The sequence below is a fragment of the Psammomys obesus genome, unplaced genomic scaffold, assembly GCF_907164565.1.
Source record: "Psammomys obesus unplaced genomic scaffold, mPsaObe1.curated_primary_1811, whole genome shotgun sequence".
NCBI classification, from domain to species: Eukaryota; Metazoa; Chordata; class Mammalia; order Rodentia; family Muridae; genus Psammomys; species Psammomys obesus.
Window position 1 is genome coordinate 13053025 of NW_026596039.1, and position 19747 is coordinate 13072771.

Here is a 19747-nt window from a genome sequence, read left to right on the forward strand (position 1 = left end):
TCTATCTATCTATCTATCTATCTATCTATCTATCTATCTATCTATCTGAGGGAACACAAAGCAAAACAAACAAAAAACCAACCAAGCAAAACCCTTCTGACATTTCTGGCTTTGATGTTGTAGTGTTGTTTGCTGCCCCCTTGTGGTCAACTGGGTCCCTCCTTTACCTCGCCAGGACATAGACCAGGCTTAAAAGGAGAACGCTTGGTAGAGTTTTGTTAGGAGGGACAGAGAGAAAAGCTGAAACTGGCAAGAAGTTTATTTAAGAAAAGACAAATGAGATGGTTTCAGGAGAGAAGAGTTGCACTTGACACTCTCTGACCCTGCAGTTGTCTGTGGCAGGAAATGGATGGTTGTCAAGAAACTGGGGCACAGAGTCCAGGTCCCTGTAATTTACCATTTATATATTCCATCTCAAACCTTTATAACTTGCATTTGCATACCTTAAATCAGCTTCTCAGACCCTCACAACTCACTTATGTTTTCATGTTCGCAGATCTTTATACACCTTGAATTCCTTTCTTAAAGGCTGAGATGTGGAGAAAATAGCACCTGTCTTTCTTCCCTTCGCCAACAACAGGGAGTTGCACCCCACCCATTCTTTTCTTTTTTAATTTTAATTTTAATTTATTAATTACAGTGTATTCACTTTGTATCCCCCCTGTAGCTCCCCCCTCCTCCCCTCCTAATCCTACCCTCCCTTCCCCTTTTCCACACATGTGCCTCCTCAAGTCCACTGATAGGGGAGGTCCTCCTCTCCTTCCTTCTGATCCTAGTCTATCAGGTCTCATCAGGTTGCATTGTCTTCCTCCATGGCCTCCATGGTAAGGCTGCTCCCCCCTCAGGGGAAGGTGATCAAAGAGCCAGCCAATGAGTTCATGTCAGAGACAGTCCCTGTTTCCATTACTGTGGAACCCACTTGGACACTGAAATGCCATGGGCTACATCTGTGCAGGGGTTCTAGGTTATCTCCATGCATGATCCTTGGTTGGAGTATCAGTCTCAGAAAAGACCCCGGTGCCCAGATTTTTTGGATCTGTTGCTCTCCTTGTGGAGTTCCTGTCTTCTCCAAGTCTCACTATCTCCCCCTTCTTTCATAAGATTCCCTGCACTCTGCCCAAAGTTTGGCTCTAAGTCTCAGCATCTGCTCTGATACCCTGCAGGGTAGAGCCTTTCCGAGGCCCTCTGTGGTATGCTCCTGTGCTGTCAAGAAGGAGGACTCTGGCTAAATTGCTCAATCCCCATTGAGAAAGGCAAAGCAGATGGACATCAGGAAAGGGAGAAAACAGGGAAGAGGACAGGAGCCTACCCATTCTTCAGAGAGAAGAGAAGGCAGGTTCCTGAGGACCCACCCGGAATGACCTGTTCACAGTGAGAGCCTGAGCGCCTTCCACCTAAAGTAGTATTTAATATTTTGCTCTTTATTCTGTCACCTATTACAGCTATCTTCCCAAAGGGTCTAAAAGCTCTGTGGTGGTAGATCAGGCCTCATGCATCATTTGGTCTGTAAATCCAGGAGTGGAATGCTGAATTCAGCATCCCACACAAATGTTTCATTCAGAGGAGGCAATCAGCCCCCACCAAAACCTTTAACACGCTTTCACTCACTACTCTTTCCTTTTTTCTTTCCTTTTTTCTTTCCTTCTTCCTTCCTTCCTTCCTTCCTTCCTTCCTTCCTTCCTTCCTTCCTTCCTTCCTTCCTTCCTTCCTTTTCATTTTTCTGAGACAGGGTTTCTCTGTGTAGCTCTGGCTGTCCTGGACTTGCTTTGTAGACCAGGCTGGCCTCGAACTCACAAAGATCAGCCTGCCTCTGCTCCCCTGAGTGCTGGGATCACAGGCGTGCAACACCACGCCTGGCTTCCACTTTCATTTTAAAAATCACCAATTTCCAACCTGCTTGTACATCTGAACTCTGCGCTGACAGTTTTAATTATAAGCACACCTTCCTCGGGGAGAAATCTGTGTAAATAAAGTTTCATGTCATGAAGTTATATCGCAAAGATTGGTGATGGGTAAACAATGTTTCCAGGATGGTACATTTATATTTCTAATTTCAAAATAGAAACAGTCATGAAGAAAAGCCCCCTGCTTGACGAAGTGTACCTATTTCTCCTTAAAAAGAGGAGGGGCAGCCAGGTGTGGTGGCATACACCTTTAATCCCAGCACTCTGGGAGGCAGAAGGAGACAGATCACTGTGAGTTCAAGGCCAGCCTGGTCTACAAAGCAAGTCCGGAACAGCCAAGGCTACACAGAGAAACCCTGTCTTGAAAAATTGAAAAAAAAAAACAAAACAAAAATTCTAGAATAAATTTCTCTTAGTACAAAAGAGCAGAAACAACCAAATTCAAATGGAAATAAAGATGACAAGAAATACAATAGAGTTATCTGGGATGCTTTGGAACCCCTTTTCTTCTGTAACTTGGAAAGCGCTAGATCACTTTGGAGGTTGAGATCTGTAGAGGTAGTATGTGGTAGGGTTGGGGGTTGTGTGTGCAAAGGTGCTTGTTGTTATTAGGAATATTCCTTTCTTTGCCTCACAGGACTGTGGGACTGAGATACCCCAAACTGGCACAAATACAGTAAACAGAACTCACTGTGTGACACAGAAAGTAAAGTAAATGTAGCCCCAACCCCCAATGTTCCTTTCTCTTTCTATCCACACTGGGGACATGGTTAATTACAGCGGTCCTCAACCTTCCTAAAGCTGCGGCCCTTTAATACGTTCCTCCTACTTTGGTGACCCCTAACCGTAACATTATTTTGTTGCCACTTCATAAGTGTAAGTTTGCTACTGTTATGAGTTGTAAATACCTGATATGCAGGATATCTGATGTCACAGGACATAGGTTGAAAACTGCTGGTCTATTAGATCAGGATGTCAGAGCATTAGGCATTTTAACACTGTGCCAGAAAGCAAGACTGCTATTGTTCTCTGCCTAAAAGCATCTTTCAAGCAGAGGATCGGAAGGCCCACCTTTCAAGGCCCACCTTTCAAGGCCCACCTTTCAAGGCCCACTCGACTAAGTTCAGGATGACTCAGTGGGATGTCTCTGCTGACCAGTTTGTTGTTGTTGTTCAAAAAAGGCAAAAATGAGAGAAAGTGGTATGTTACCAAGACATTGGAAGCTCTGGACTTGCGCAGGGCCCTGGGCTGGGTGGCTCCCCACAACGGAAGACAAAGCACAAACACTCAGTTGCTCTCAAGGGAGTAAATTGCTTGTTGAAGAAAAGGTCTCACCTGGCATCTGGACGAATGGAGGCTGGGAGTTGCTGGCACTGCCCTGGAAGGCAAACAGAATGCAGCTGTTTTCATCTCTAGTTACAAGCCTGGATTTAACTTAAAAAACCAGGAATATATATCTTTCAAACTACCCTTCCTTCCTTCTTTTGGGTGTGGATGTGTGTGTGTGTGTGTGTGTGTGTGTGTGTGTGTGTGTGCATGTGTGTGCATTGTGGGAGGGTGCACAGAGGAGGGATCAGCTATGTCCTTCCACCTTCTGAGTACTGAACTTAGTTGATCATGCTTGGAGGTAAGTACCTGTACCTGCTGAGCCCCAGCACTGAAGCATTTTCTGTCTTTCTTTTTTTCCTCCTGAGGCATTTTCTTAATTCCTAGTAAATGTGACTGTAACCTTATTTAGAAATGGGATCTTTGAAGGTGTAATTACTTAAGACGTGATCATTCTGGATTAGGATGGGCTGGCATCCTAATATGGACATCCATATGACTGATGTCCCTGTAAGAAGAGAAAAAGGAGTGGAGAGATGGCTCAGTGGTTAAGAGCATTGGATTCTCTTCTAGAAGCTCCAGGTTCAATTCCCAGCAACCACACGGTGGCTTCCAAGCATCTGTAACTCCAGTCCCTAGGGATCTGATACCCTCTTTTGGCCTCTGTGGCTACTGCATGCAGGCAAAAATATCCATACACATAAAACAAAATTTAAAGTGATTTTTTTAAGAGACCACTCAATGATACAGACATGGTGAGATCATACAGAGACAAGAAAAATATGAATGATTTAACCTCAAGACTCGGGGTCAAGGTAGGCTGCTGACCTCAGAAGAAAGAAGGAAGTGAAAGGGATTCTGTTCCCAAAGCTCCGAGGGACCAGGGCCTGCTCATGTCTCCAGAACCATGAAACAATGTATTTCTGTACTTTTTAGCCACCTCCCTTGTGCTGAGCCATGTTTGTAGCCACTGCGGGAGACTGATGATACAGAAAGGTAAGGAAGGTATGACTGGGGAAGATGAGTGATGTGTGTGTTGGGGATGGTGGGAACGCCTTCTGGAGGAGGCAACGTTGTCCTGGCGTCAGAATAAAGGCTAACCAGATGTGCGGTCTCAGGATGTTGCAGATGGGAAATCAGTTCAGGGTCTTTTGTGCAGGCACCAGGATGTGAGCTTAGCGTTCCAGAAGCCATGTAAAAACCTGGGTAGGCAGCATGTGCCTGGAACCCTTGCCTTAGGGGAAGGGTTTGCCCTGAAGCTCACAGGCCAGCCATCCTCGCTGAATCGACAAGCTTCCGGTTTAGTAGGAGAGTAACTGAGGAAAGACACTGCAGCAGGCGACCCTAGGCCTCTCCATACACACATGTATATGTTCACACACAACACATGTACATAACAGCACACACAGAGTCACATATAAAATACAAAAAAATGAATATTTCAAAAACAAATGCTAGCTCCAAAATGGCCCCGAATAAAGTAGGTGGTGAGAACAACTTCCAAGGGGGTGAAGCATCCTTAGCGTTCAGGCTTCCGGCCTGTGCTCTTAGCCTGTGCCCTTAAGGTCCTGCGGACTCTGGGAGCCGGTGGCATTTCACAGCATCTCATTTGACCAGCTTGCTTGCTTCTAATGCCATGTGTTCGACCTCCAGTGACAGACAACTCAGGGCCCAGGCTGCTTCCCCTCTCTCTTTCTTCTCCCGGAGACCTGTGATTCTATAAGCTCAGCTGGAAAGGGTCTTTTCTCTTTTCCAACCATCTCTTTCTCTTCTTAGGAATATGCTTAACTCTTATTCCATGTAGGGATTTTTGGATATTTGAACATAGCCCATCATTTTCCTCAAGTCTTGCTTATGTGTTTGCACACACACACACACACACACACACACACACACACACACACAAGTGTGTGTATACATGCTTATGTCTGTCTGTGTGTATGTGTGTGAGTCACAGGCACGTGTGTATGTGTGCATGTGTGTGTTTAAAGACCAGAGGAGATCAATATTGTCCACCTTGCTTTCTGAGACAAGGCCTCCGTGGGACCCTTGGGGATCAGTGACTAAGTGAGGCTGGCTGCCCAGCAAGCCCCAGGATCTCAATTCTGTCTTCCTGGCTTTGGGATTGCAAGCGGGTGCCACCAAGCCCAGCTTTGTGTGTAGGTGCTGGGTGCTGAGCTCAGGTCCTTAAGCTTTTGTGGCAGGCACTTTACTGACTGAGGCGTTTTCTCCAGAGCACCCCTGCTGACTGTCTTCCTAGTCACTCCGTCTGCTACAGTAGATCCTGCTTCGCACTTTATGTCACGCATCCAGGGACTCGGAATCTGATGTCATGGCTTCGTTCTTGGTGAGGGTTTCTTTCTGGTTTGCAGTCTTCTGATGTGCGGCTGCGAGGGACACACAGAGATCTTATATCTACCACAGTAATTACCTCCGAGTCCCTACCTCCAAACACAGTCACGCAGGAGGCTAGACTCCATTCTAGAAATCTTGAGGTCCCAGTCATGCAGTCCACAGCTCTGACTTTGAAGTCCGTCTTCCAGGAACAATATCATCGTGCAAGCACTCAGTGGCAGCATAGTATTCAATAGTGAATGCTCCAGAACCAACATGTCTATGTTTGAATTCCAGGTCTGCCTCATTTTTGTGAACTTTGGTTACATGAAAATTAAATCAGAACAAAGCAGTGGAGTGCCTCAAACAGTACCCAGCGTAAGTAGCCAGCGTGTGCCAGATGGCTCGTGTTACAGTAGCTCCCTCTTATCACCGAAGCATACATATACTGTCATTCCTACTTACACATGTTAATCAAGTTTGGCTTACACATCAGGCACGGTAAGAGACTGTTAACATAAAACAAAATTAGCACAATATTCTGTGATAAAACTGCCACGTCACTTCTCTGCTGCTTTGGGGCGATTATTATGGAACAAGGGTGACTCAAACCTACGCACTGAGAGGTTGTGACGGTTGGCCTGGTAGCTGAGAAGACTCTCTCCTTCTGTTGTGTTGGGTGGGGACTGAACCCAGGGCCTGTGTATGACAGACCAGAACTCTACCTCTGAGCTACGTCTTCATCGCGAGGAAAAGGCTTCTGAGTGACTGGAGTGCAGTTGGCATCTATGGTGCAGATCCACCAAAGGTAAAACCTCTCCCCTGTGCAGGACCTGGTGGGGCAGCAGAGACTCTTTTCACAGCTACTCAGAATGCCATACTATGTGCAAAATGAATTACTCACTTATGGGGTTTTCTATTGAATATTTTAAGATTGCTGTGGGCAGTGAGCAACTCAAACTGTGAAACCTTGGGGGTGAGAGGGTGAGTTATAAGAGAATTTTGGTTTTGATTTGTTTTCTCATTATGTAGTCTAAGCAGGTTGTCTCCCTTGTGCTGGGAGCACAGGTGTGTACTGACACCTGTGGCTAAATTAAGTGGCAGGGACTCTTAGATATTCAGTGGCCAGAGAGGTGAACCTCTATAATTTCACCTTGTCCCCACTGTGGGAATGATACACTATTCCCGTTTTTTATGGTCACCCATAAAATTTTACCATTCAGACTTAACAAGCTCTACAAACAGTATCTAAAATCTCTTACTGAAAGACAAAAACCCAAGGGCATTAACTCTCACTAACATTTTGCTATGGTATTTCTTATACCTTGGCCTGTTTTGTTCTTAAAGTCAAGCAACCACAATTTAGATAACACTATTACATTAAGCGAATCTCTGTTGTATTTGCTTCCATGTTTAACTTTTTTCTCTGGTTAGTATTCATCCAGACTTTCTATATTAGCTTCATCTGTCAAAAGTAACTCTAGGAAGTTCCTTAAATATGTGTGTTTTATAGAGTAAATTATTTCAGGCTTTGTTTAATCTAAACATATCATTTATTTTTGACCTTGTACTTGGAAGATAATATTTCTGATTTTACAATCAGAACTTTTTAGCATTTAATTTCTTGGCACTTTGAAAACCTAAGCCTACTGTCTTTGGCTTCCATAATTTTGGTTAAGATGCATGCTATTACTAGTAAAGTGATTCTTTGTGACAAGCTTTCTTTTATTTTCTTGTTGCTTTTAAATGATCTTTTCTGTCATTCAGGCTCTTCAGGTTTAGCTTACTTTGTCTAGAAGTAGCTCATCGTCTTCTTTATCCTGCTTGGTACAGGATGCTCTTTGTTTCTTTGTGTTCCAGGGTTTCATGTCTGTCATCAAGTTAGGACCATTTTGAACTATCCTTAAACAGCACTGTGTTATGTCCTCTGAGACTACGTAGATACATTTAGGATCTTTTTCTTTTATCCTATACATTATACAACCTCCTCTAATTTTTCCTACATCCATGATTCTGTGTTTCTTCATATTTGTTAGAGATTAGTATGCATTTCTTCAGTAAGCATTTCTTCAGTATTGCATTTCAGTATGCAGTTATTCAAATGTAGTTTGCTGCTTAACTCATATATTAAGTTTAAAAGTATTTCTTTATTTATGCATAAGAGTGTTCACACATATGTTTCTGTGGGTGGAGGCCTCCAATTGATCTTAGGTGTCTGCTTCAGTTACTCTCCACCTTGGTTTTTGAGACAAAGTCTCTAGTTTGGACCTGGAGCTCACTGATTCAGCTAAACTGTAGGGCCAGCAAGCTCCTGGGATCCTCCTGTCCTTTCCTTCTCCCACTCCTAGCGCTGAAGTTATACACCGAGCTGTGGTGTCCAGCTTTTTCTTTTTCTTTTTTGTGGATGCTGAGTACCTGAATTCAGGTTTTCATGCAAGCACGAAAACCATCTCCCCAGATCCAAATGGAGTTTTCTAAATTTTCTATTTTTGTTTTGATGAACTCTACTCTAAGGTTTGCTTAGTTGATTTTTGTCTTAAGGCATCCCTAAGATAAGCATCATTTTTCTCATTCTGGTGACTAAGAGGCTGAGGTACTGAAAGAACACCAAGATTTTGTTTTGTTTTGTTTTGTTTTGAGGGTGTGTTGTTGTGGTGGCAGAGAGTGAGATTCAACCAGGACCTCTTCACCACCGCGCCAGGCTACCTTATAAGAATTTTATTAATCTGAAAATATAAGTAGAAATGGATCACTGTTTGAGGAAAATTCAGCTTAAAGAAGAGCCAGAGACATTCAGAGACATGATAAGATTATCTGTGAGCCACGGAAGTGTCAGACGGGACTGGAGTCTTCTGAGGTGTGTGTGCATATGTGTCTGTGTATATTCACAGCATATATGATTTTTTTCAGTTACATTTCACTTTGATGGGGGCCAAATTTATTCAGGCGCTGTTTATGTGTACTGAAATCCACAGACCCTAAGTATGCAATTTATTGCGTTTCAACAAATATCGATGAACCCTTATAACCCAGCACAAGAATTGTGTTATAGACCACTTTTATTAAATTAGTGTGTTTCCTCTCTATGGCCAGGAACTATTCAGATTCATCGATATTGAAACCAATGCTAATGCATCTCTTCAACTCACCTCTAAGAACAAAGAAGAAAGAGCCTTGTTGAGGGAGGATTTCACTGGACAGATTTAAGGGTTAGACCTTACTTCTCCATCCCATTCTCAGATTTCATATGTTAGTAGAGAAGAGCATTGGCCAGGAAAGCTTCCTTCCCCATTGGAAGGGGCAGCTCACTCCCTTTATTCTTTGCTCAATACTTTTTATTTACTCAGTCACTTCTCGCCCTGTCACTAACATTGCATTGGACATTTCAGAGTCCCTAGCTTCGACCATACAAGATGGTATATAATTTTTATTTTGCATACTGCAAACAACAGGATCCTGCAATACCAGGTAGCCAAATTTAGAGGTTTCTATTTGAATGAAATTTGCCAATCTGCGACTTCCTGTAGCTAGCCAGCAGTCTCACAGCTGTCCCAAAAGCCCCTCCATGGAAATGAGTTAATTTGAACTAATAGGTCACCAAGGTAGTAAAGTGATAAGATTAGGAGTTTCCTTTATTGCCATTTTTATGGCCCTATCATAATTTTAGGTGCCAACGTAATTGAAGATATATATTGGGATTATATGAAGAAAGATCTCTCTCACTGGCATAATGTTTCTTTTAAACTGTTAAGTCCATTAAAAATAATCACGAAGTTTATAAAGAATCTCTTTAAACTTAAAGATATTGCTATTAGTATTTCTATAGTAATAATTATAACTGTTTGTGAGTAGGAGGTGTCTCCAAGGAATTTGCAACACTTTATACATCTAGTTTCTCAGTATCATATCCATGCTTGGGATATTATATTGAATATAATATTCAATATATTATCTAGTGATATTATATTGAACCTTCTAACGTCACGTTTTAATATCTGTGTTTATATCCATCGTAGGTCACATGATTTTCCTCTAACTTTGTAATGAATCTAAAGTAACGCTGATGTTAACATACATTACCTTTAAATGGATGCCCGTTAGTTGGGTGCACTCTCTTCCCCCAGGAAATACAAACAGGCATAGAGAATTGCATTAATGTGATAAAGATGTTGCAGAGCCCAGGGAAATCTGATCCATGCCATGTTTTATGTGGTGCCTACACTACCTCAAACATCTTCTAAGAAATCTGACTTCTTTTGCAAACTTTGGAACACATTTCACTTATGTTCCTCATATCTGAGCTATCCAATTAATCACAAACACTTGTGATGGCTAGAAAGCATAGTTACAGCATCTACTATGTGCCGATTACTTCTCGTACTCTCACTTAGAAGGTGGATGTTGTCTGGGGCTTGCAAAAGGAGATACCATGCATAGAAGCTGTTGTGTGCCCACAATGGACTAGCCAGTGACTAGAGAACAAAGAGTGAGACTCTAGCCTCCCAAGCATCGCTTGTTGACTTCTCAAGGATTCCTCGACAGGATCACAGAGTTCACTTGCTCCCCTTGATAAGGAAAACCATCACAGGGCCCTGCAGGTGCCAATAGAGAGTAATCAATTGCTCAGATTAGGACCTATTTAAGGAGATGAGCCACCAGCGAAAATAAAACATGGCTACAGCTTCTTGGAAGCTCCTTCCCTCGCCCCTAGAGAAGAGTCACTAATCTACTCTTGAATTTAGGGCATCAGGTTGTGGTTTGAGTTGGCTGATGGAACATGGCTGAAGGGATCTGTAAGTTTCAGATCTTAGGCCTCAAGGGTATTTGAAGGTTGTTTCACTCACCACTCTTTACTTCCTCATAAGGAAGGAGAAGAGACTGCATGAAGTGAAAGTGAGGTGATCCTGCCAACAGCCAGCTGCCCCAAAAGCCCTCTTACCAGGGAGGCAAGAGGGAATGCTCCCGGCACATCCCTCACCCGAGGGGCCAGCTAAATGCAACTATATGGGGAGTCCTAGGGAAACTGCAAAGGAAGATTCAGATGACGCTCAAAACTGTGAGAACTGATAAGTGCTTTAACCTAGTAAGGCCAGGTGGATTATTAGGCCACAGTAAGCAGCAGATACATAGCCGGGAGAAAGTAACTCATGAGATACAAGGGCATGTTCCTGCTTTCTACAAACGGGAAGTTAGTGTGCTAAGAATTTGAATGTGAAGACTGAGAATGGGCAGGGAAGCTCCTAGATATGAGGAATCTTATGACTGGAACACAGCGGGGGAGAAGCTTGGCTTTTTTACAAGGAGCAGAAAGCAGCAGCAGCCCTTTCATTTTGTTGATTATAATATATATATATAATAGCTGTACAGTGTGACCACACACAGTATTTAAGGGTTGAGGCCGATGGAGCCAGTGCTTCTTTAGCTACTTCCTGTTAGGTGTTCCGTGTCTCTTATTTTCAGTGATGACTTTTACAGATGTGTTTGTGTTCTCTTCAGTGTGCTAAGCATTCTCACCATTACTCTTTCTGATGATGGTTTACGGTATCCTCTAGTGCATAGATTGACCTGTTCAAGGCCACATGACGCAGCCTGGGTTGTCATCTAGGTCTATTTAGCCACAATTTAGTGTAGGTAGAGAAGTGAGGGCAAAGATGAGAGTTGGGGCAATTGACTGTCTCAAGATTTAATATGTCATAATATAGATAATATAATAAAGATGGCACCTGAATCTAGTCTAAAATGATGAAAGGCAATCAGTAAGCCGATTGGAGAAGGGTGTGTCATTGCGGAGACAAGCAAAGCTTGGGCTGTTTGCAACAGCCTGTCCGAGTTGTGGGAATGCAAGCGGGAAGTGTGAAGACAGGCATGATGACGAGAAGCTGGAGGAAGACACAGGAACACGGTTACAAAGGGCCTTTGAGCCCTGCTAAGGGTTTGGACTTTTCCCACCAGTGGGCAATGATTCTTCAGAGTCTCGGTGGTGTCGCCGCAGTGAAAGTGCTATTCTAAAACGTGGCCTTTGATACTGCAACAGTGGGTCTGAAGTTATTGCGAGAGTGAGGGCACAGCTGTTAGAGGGTCCAGTGGACACCTGGTGCTGAGGCTCTGGCAGCGTGTCAGGAGGCTGACAGGTGCCACTTCTGTCTGCATCCGTCTGGCATCCTTTTAGAGCCTGCATCAGGAAGGCTGATTCATGCTTGTAAATGCTGAAAGCTGTCCTGACCACCTGTCCTGGCTACCATACAGCTCCCAGAGCTCTCTTCCTCTTCACCGTTGACCACCTTCACATTGATGCTTGCGTGTGGATGGACTACAACATCTTTCCATTCCTCACTACAAAATTAAAATTCTTCTACGATTTCATTTATTGGTGCACTGTGCAGGTCTAATCTTAATGCCAGTAATAAAATGTAATTGAGGAAGGAATGGTGAAACATCCTTAAAAACACTTACCTTATGTTTACAAAGCCTCACTTTGTGTGGTGTCTCTTCACTCTTGGGGAGCCTGGGCAATAGTAGGGGCTACATCACTGATATAAGAGGAATAAGTGGCTGTCTTAAAGCTTTTAAAAACACAGAGGTAAAGTGAAGAGTGAAAGCCGAGCTAAAATTCTGAGGGAAAGAAACTTATGAGAACACAAGTTCACTTTTGTAAAAGGAAAAGTAAATAGCAACTCTCTTTGGCAATTGTATTATGGATTACTTTTTTAATTAAGGCGATTAGTTAATAGATATTAAAATGGATCTCAGACCTCATATCTTTATGATTAATCTCAAACGTTTGAAAAAAAAATATGATCCCAAGTGTCTTCAATTTCTGAGCCATGAGCTATTTTATGTCCCTTGGAAAGCTCACACAATTACAGAATTCCAACTTTTTGACAGTTTCTTAAAAAAAAATTTTTTTTTAACAGCTCTCCTGCTTGGAACAAAATTATGTCCAGGCTGTCTCTGTGAGAAAGTGATTGCTGTTGCCTAAGTTACAAAATGAAGCATATTTTTATACCCTTGGCTCTTGGTGTGCCTTTGAAATACTGTTTGTATTTATGCAGCTAAGTTAAAGCAACAAGAGCCACTGGGAAGCGTCTTGGCCAGCGCGGATCCTGCAGAACTGCAGGATGGCCCACATGGGCCAGCCATGGTTGTTTTGCTGTAAAACCTGATTATTTTTGCAAGCTGCATGAAAGAATTCACCACCAGGAATGATTTTAAATTTCATGACATTTAAAAAGAAAATTCCACAGAACCAATAGAACAGCTGAGAAAATAAGTTCCCCCTGAAAGGCTTGCTTTTATTATTATTTAAAATGTTTCTGCAATTGTGAAGGAGCAGGTGGCTGGGTGGGGACGGAAAGCTCTGGAAGTGTGGTTCAGTTCTCCAAACAGGGCAGGACAGTGGGCTAATTTAGGTCGGACAATAGGCTGCCTGGGAAGCCTTAGAAAAGAAAGCGTGCATTCAAATGGACCAGCCATATCATGTGTATTCCTAAATTCAAACGATATTTTGCCTTTGCAAGGCTTTGAGTGCTCAGAAAGTGTTTACCGCCATCACCGCCATCATCGTCATCATCGTCATTGTTGTTGCTTCTAGGCTCACGAGAGGGCCTCTGTGGTGACGCTGAGAAGCAGCAGTCCAAACGCTGTGTCTTGACAACAAGCAAAACGTACAGGGGAGACACTCTGATTGGACATGGGTTCCCGTTATTAAGAACTTTGAAAACTTATGGGAAATAAGAAATGGCTTTTTTCCCCCATGGGAAAATTAGGAAAAAATAGTGAGGTAAAATGAAGTAAAATTAAAATATTAAAAAAATTGAAACTTTCTCGATACCTTTACTAACCAAACAAACATGAGACATTTCTCAAAATATAAGAAAAAAATGATCAGAGAGGAAAAATGAAAATATAAGAAAACATAAAACCTTCAAAAAGTAGCGAAATAGCAAACACCCATTAGCCATTTAATGACAGTTTATTGTGCCCAGGCAAACAATATAATCTTACTGAAGCCAAAACTATTGTAGGGTTAGTTCCATTTATGAGAGTTGCAGAGGTGAAAAATAATTGTAATGGTTAATTTTAGGAAGTCAGAGCAAACCGGGGGTGTGCTGTCAAACAGCCATGCCACACACCTTTTTCTACTCATATGCCTTTCAGAGCTTGGGTCACTTTGTCCAAAACTTTACAACCCCTGCTTTCACACAGCATCTGTACCTTGCTGTGTTCTTAGGCCGTGGCTGTGAATTGATGTGACCAACTCTACCCGGCTAAAAGGTGGGCAATCGGCTTCTGAACTTCCGCTTTGCACTGCTCCTTCCAGTCTACCACTGCTGTTCAGCAAAATCATCAAAATGGGGTCAGAGTTAGAGCAGTATAGAAACTGCCAAAGTTTAGCAGCTGTGAGTGTATTTTGATTAAAATTAGAGTCCCATAATAGGAAAGGACTCCATTTGCCTTTCGCATAGGATCCCAGGAAATGAGTACATTGGTGGTCGCCATCGTCCAATCTCTTTCTCTATCTTTATAAGAAGGTGCAGTATAAGGATGTCTTCTTCCTCTTTCTCTAGTTCTGTAGTTGCTAATGCTGGCTTTCGGGCATGGCATGGCTGCTGCACTCTTGAACTCAGAACATCAGATGTGATTACCCATACAAGATCAACACAAGGTCCACACAAGTCTACAAGCATCCTAGAACAGAGGAAGACAGAGCCCACATGGTCCCTCCCCCTCCCCGAGGGCAACGAATGTATGCAATCAATAGTTTAGTAGGTGAGACAAAGAGACATTGTCTTTGTAGTCTCACCACTGAAAAGGTGCCCAAGTGCCTGCAAACAACTCCTCACCCACACACCTACCTATAGAAACACTAATGAAACTCATTGGGTCATTCAAAAAAGAAAAAGCATGGAAGTCAAAGGGGGACTAGTTGGGAAGAGGAAGGAAATCAATGGGAGGGAAAGGGAGATGAGAGAAAAATAGGGTGAATATGATCAAAATATATATGTGTATAGAAATGTCACAATGAAACTCATGTATAATTAATTAACATATGCTAATAAAACATCAAAATATAAGTAATGCACTTTCATGTATGTGACTGTGGGAGAATTCTGGACACCATGAGAGTAGGATAACATCAAGGGATGGTCTCCAAGGACAATATGTTCAGTAATCTTCCTGCAAGTGGGAGTTGAGCCTGGGAATGAAGCTCATATGTTCCTTTGTCTACTTGAGAAAGTAGGAGCCATATCAGCCCCTCAAATCAGAGGTAGCAGGTAAGCCTGTAAGAAGAGACAGTTAGAGAGAGGGAGAAAGGGGTGTGTGAGCTCTGGGGGTGTTTAAGAGAAAGGAGACTTCTTCATTGTCCATGTGTGACATGAGAGGATTCTGGGTCAGGAGGTCTTGTACTCTGGGAGGGACTGTGGAGAGACCCCTGCCCTCTAGTGGTCTAAAGAAGAGAGGTGTAATGAATATGTTAGCAGTAGATTCTGGAACTGAACTAGAGAAAATTGTTGAAGGAAATGAAAACTTTTGGCGGTCTAGTTTCTTTGAAAATATATTGGAATCGTAGGAAAAGAAAGTCTTGGTCTTGGGGGGACATTCCCTGGACAGTCTACATACCTGTTGCAGTGATAGCTATGGGGATCACATGTGAATAGTGGGGTGCATAAGACATGATTGGGACCCATCATTACATACGAAACCTGAAGACTGGTGTGAAGACCTGAAAAATAGTGGTGACTCCAAACTTGTCCCACTTTGTTAGGGATGTATACAGTTTAAGAGGGCATTATAGTCAATATAGTTGAGGACATAGCTCAATTGGTTGAATTCTACTCTAGCATGCCCCCCCAAAAAACCCACTATGGGTTTGATGCTAGAACCTCAAAAACAAGATGTGGTGATGCATACCTGTGAGCTCAAAACTCCAGAGGTGGAGGCAGAGATAGCACAACTTCAGAGTCATCTTCAGCTACATAGTGAGTTTGGGGCTAGCCTGAGCTACACTAGACCCTGTCTTTTAAAAAAAAATGGTAGCCACACACCAAGTGAAAGAAAAACTTTGGAGTCTTATAAATCTGGGTCCAAATGTAAGCTCTATAGCTTTCTATCCCCATTCTTCATTTCCCCATCTAATTTCCTTTGGAGGCTGCTGAGCTCTCATAGCATTCTTTAGGATTGCAGAGTGAGGCAGTTGGAACATCTCATCTGTGGTTGTGAGGTTAGATTTTCACCTATCTTGACCCACAGAAGGGAAGAAGGTGACCCTGGTTTAGTGTCCAGTGAAACTAGCTGCTTCTAAGACAAGGAGTGACCTGAGCTACCCCCAGGTGGCTGGAGATGGGGTGCTCATATATAGTGGGATATTATTCAGCTACGAAAAGGAGGAAGCCCTGTAATTCACGGCAACCCACATGGAACTGGACACCATTATGTTAAATAAAATAGGTCATGAATAGAAAGTCAGATCCTATGTGTTCTGTATTAAATCTGGGACCTTTATACTTTCATCTCCCGGAGTGGTTACCAGAGGCTGGGAAGGGTCAGTGGAGGCATCTATGGAGAGAAAGGAGGAAGAGAGCATGGCTGAAAGATAGAAGTGTGCATCTGAATAGAAGAAACAAATTAAAAGAGCCATTGAGCATTGGAATCAGGCTCAGTGGAATTTAAGATTGCTGGCCTTCACTTTTGCCATTTTGCCATTTCATTAATTCAAAGTAAGTAATTTTTTCTGACCTACAAAGTTGGTGGTTTGACATGTTTCCATTAGAAATGGTAACCACAAGGGTGGGAAGAACTGACCCCCAGGCCTGCACTCAGAACACCCCATACATTAGTGTGTGTCCATCTGAGGTTGTCACTTATTCTCTCTGGTGCTTATCAACAGGTGCCACGTGACAACTGTTATAAAACCCATAAAAGGCAGCACAGGCTCAGCACTTGGGATGTATCCTGTGATGTACCAGGTGCCCTACAGATATAACCTCATTTCACTCATGTCACTGTCTGCTGTTGCTGCCCCCATTTCAGGGATGAAACCAAGACTTAGAAACCAGGTCCATCTCCATTGATGGACTCTGAGCCTGAGTCCTTAATTCTGAAAGCATGCTCCTGGCCACGCTGTCACACTGCCATTCATCCAGAAGGCAGAAAATAGCAGAAGGTTATTAGTCCACTGCGGAAGATTTAGGGCAGCAAACAGTTGCAGTACAGTGCAGTAAATATTAAAGCAGAAAATTCTGTCTCTGGGATCCAAGGGGGTATCTGAGAGGCTGTGCTGGCAGAGCTAGACATGAGTTTAGAAAGGCTGTCCTTCTCTCTCAGCCTCTGCTCTGGTTCACCTGTTTCATGCGGCAGACTGACAGGTGGAACTCTCCTTTCCCTTGACCTTTGTCCCCTCCGTGTGTCCTGTTGGCCTCTACTGCTCACTGGTCACCTGAGTATCTCCCTTCAAACTCTAGCTCAGGTTACATGGTACTCTCTTCCCACCCTGCCCATGCGTTTCTCAGGCTGAACCGACACAGTGTCCATGGAGGCTCACAGTCACTCTTCTGTCACTCAGAACAAAGTCATCTTGCTATTTTTAACTGTCTTCCTCAAATATAGTTCTTTATCCACTGAGCCACTTAGCCATCTCCCCAGCCTCCACAGATCTACTCCTAAAGGCTAAATTGTGCGATGAGAGCATATGAAAATTAGTAACCAAAATAAAGAGGTTGAAGGAAAAGGATAAACTTTCAAGGTTTCAGTCTTAAAAATGAAATACTGAGCTGTCATTCAAAGGCGGAAATATGCAGAACTGGTCAAAAGGTCTGATGCTGGATACGGAGGATGAAGTTCATAAAATTGTACTGTTGTGGACCTTTGTCATGGAAATACCTTATAATGGTTCTTGTCCCAGCAGAGTAACTACATACAGTGATATGTGTGTGTCTCTGTCCAGCTATGTACATATTTTAAGATGCTTCACTCTGGTAACCAGGTCGCTGTCTACATGGTATCTCATAGCATCATGTTGTAAATCTCAAATACATAACATACAACTTATCTAGAAATGAATACTGCACTTGGGAAATGGCTTAATTGGTAAAGTACTTGCCCTGAAACCAGGATGAAATCAGCACTTGGGATGTATCCTGTGACGTACCGGGTGCCCTACAGACATTACCTAATTTCACTCATGTCACTGTCTGTGGCTGCTGTTGCTGCCACTTGAGTCTAATTCTCCAGTCCTCATTTTAGAAACTGGGCACAGAGGCAGTCCCTGATCCCCTTACTAGGAAACCCACATGGAGACTGAGCTGCCAATCAGCTACATCTGAGCAGGGGGTCTAGGTCCTCTCCATGCATGGTCCTTGGTTGGTGTAACAGTCTCTGCAGGAACCCCTGAGCTCAGATATTTTAGCTTTGTTGGTCTTGTGGGGCTCCTGTCCCCTCTGTGTCTTTCTATCATCCCCTTCTTCCATAAAGACTCCCTGCACTCTGACCAAAGTTTGGCTGTGAGTCTCAAGTCTCAGCATCTGCTTCAATCCCCTGTTGGGGCTCTTTGATCACTTGCCCTGTTGCCTGCTCTTTGATCACCTCCCCCGGTGATGCGGCCTTGCCAGGCCACAGAGGAAGAGGATCCAGGCAGTGCTGATGAGATCTGATAAGCTATGGGCAGATGGCAGAGGAGGAGAACTCCCCCTTTCAGTGGACTAGGGGAAGTGGATAGGGGAAAGAGGGAGGATAGGTGGGACTGGCAAGTGTTGAGGGAGGGGGCTTCAATATGGATATATAATGAATAAACTGTAAAAAGTGAAATAAACTGGGCACAGTGATGGGAGTTTGTAATCCCACAGTCAGGGCAGTGAAGACAGTTGTTACCAGAGGCGCCCTGGGCAGTCAGCCTTGCACAATTGCTGAGTTCCCACCTAGTCAGGAACAGTCTGAAAGAGCTCTTAAATCACATTTGAGGTTGTCCTCTGGCCCTGCACACACACACGTATGCTCATGTGCATGCATAGCCATGCCCATATGTGCATACATCCAAATATGTATAGCATACCCGCACACAGAGGCAAACAAGCTCAAATAAAAACGGATGCTGAGCTGAGAGGAGTCTTAGAGGGGTGGTTCAAGCCTAACTGCTGACAAGGACACCATGGTTGAGGAAGGAGAATGGGATTAACCCAAACCACTTTACGGGGCCACAGCGCGGGGGGGGGGGGGGGGGAGCCCTAGAAGAGGCTCAGGCAGCAGCAATGTTTCTCTGGGGGTAGAAGAGATGTCTCAAAAAATTTCCAAAGTTTCAGGACAGTAAAATATAAATAAACAATCAAACCTCCCACTGTAGCCCCAAAGCAAAGGTAATCCCCAGAGCCGAGCTAGCCAGTGGACACCTGTCCTGTCCTGTGCGTTGTTCACACCCCCCACTTTGAGCAAACACTCTCAATGACTGCAGGCCATAAACACACTCCATGGCACCCATTTACCTGCTGTTCAGGAGTTCTTTCACATTTGACCCACCGCCAGGCTTTGTTCCACTACTCACAGTGTTTTCACCCAAAAAGGGACTGGGAGAAATTATTAGCCAAGAACTGCAGCTGAAGATATGGCCATTTCCCGAATGTCCTCGACAGAGTGCTAAGCAGCAAATTGAAGTAGGAGTTAGGATTGGGTAGAAAGAGCACAGAGGTGTAATAAAGAATATTTGAGAGCAAACACTTGGGGTTGGTATGAAAGGATCACATCACGTGAAAGTAAGCTTTGTTTTACATTTATTTTATGCATAATTCAAGGCAGCATAATCCAAAAATTTCCTACATGGAATAGCTCTTGGCATTTCCTTCAGTTAAAGGCTTTCAAAAGTGGAGCCAGATATTTCTATTTATTTTTCCTCATGTTTATGTAAAATATTAACTCCAACCTTCACATCTGCTTGGCTATTGTTACTGACTGCAGTATTTCTGTGGGCGTGCCCAGAAAGCTATCACCATATCCTCTAATCCGTGGGCGAGATTAACCACCAGACCCTGGCTCCAGGCCCTTCTGAGTCTCCCTCATATTACAAGTACTCCTCTACCCTCCCACACAATTGAAATTCCAAACAACTTTTCATTCTCCCCTCTTGCCAGCTGCTGTACATTCAGTGAGCCTAGAAGAATTTTTATGGTTTCTTAAGAGAAACTTGATTAGTGAGC

At 43.4% G+C, this 19747-nt stretch overlaps 1 protein-coding gene across 1 annotated transcript in view; it reads right to left on the reverse strand.

Annotated features, from left to right (window-relative positions):
* Pou2af2 (POU class 2 homeobox associating factor 2) overlaps positions 1 to 19747 on the reverse strand; it is a 44278-nt gene that overhangs the window by 2861 nt on the left and 21670 nt on the right. Inside the window, exon 4 of the mRNA XM_055622064.1 lies at positions 3240 to 3282. Within this exon, the coding sequence (XP_055478039.1) occupies positions 3240 to 3282 (43 nt within the window). The remainder of the gene's footprint in view (positions 1 to 3239; positions 3283 to 19747) is intronic.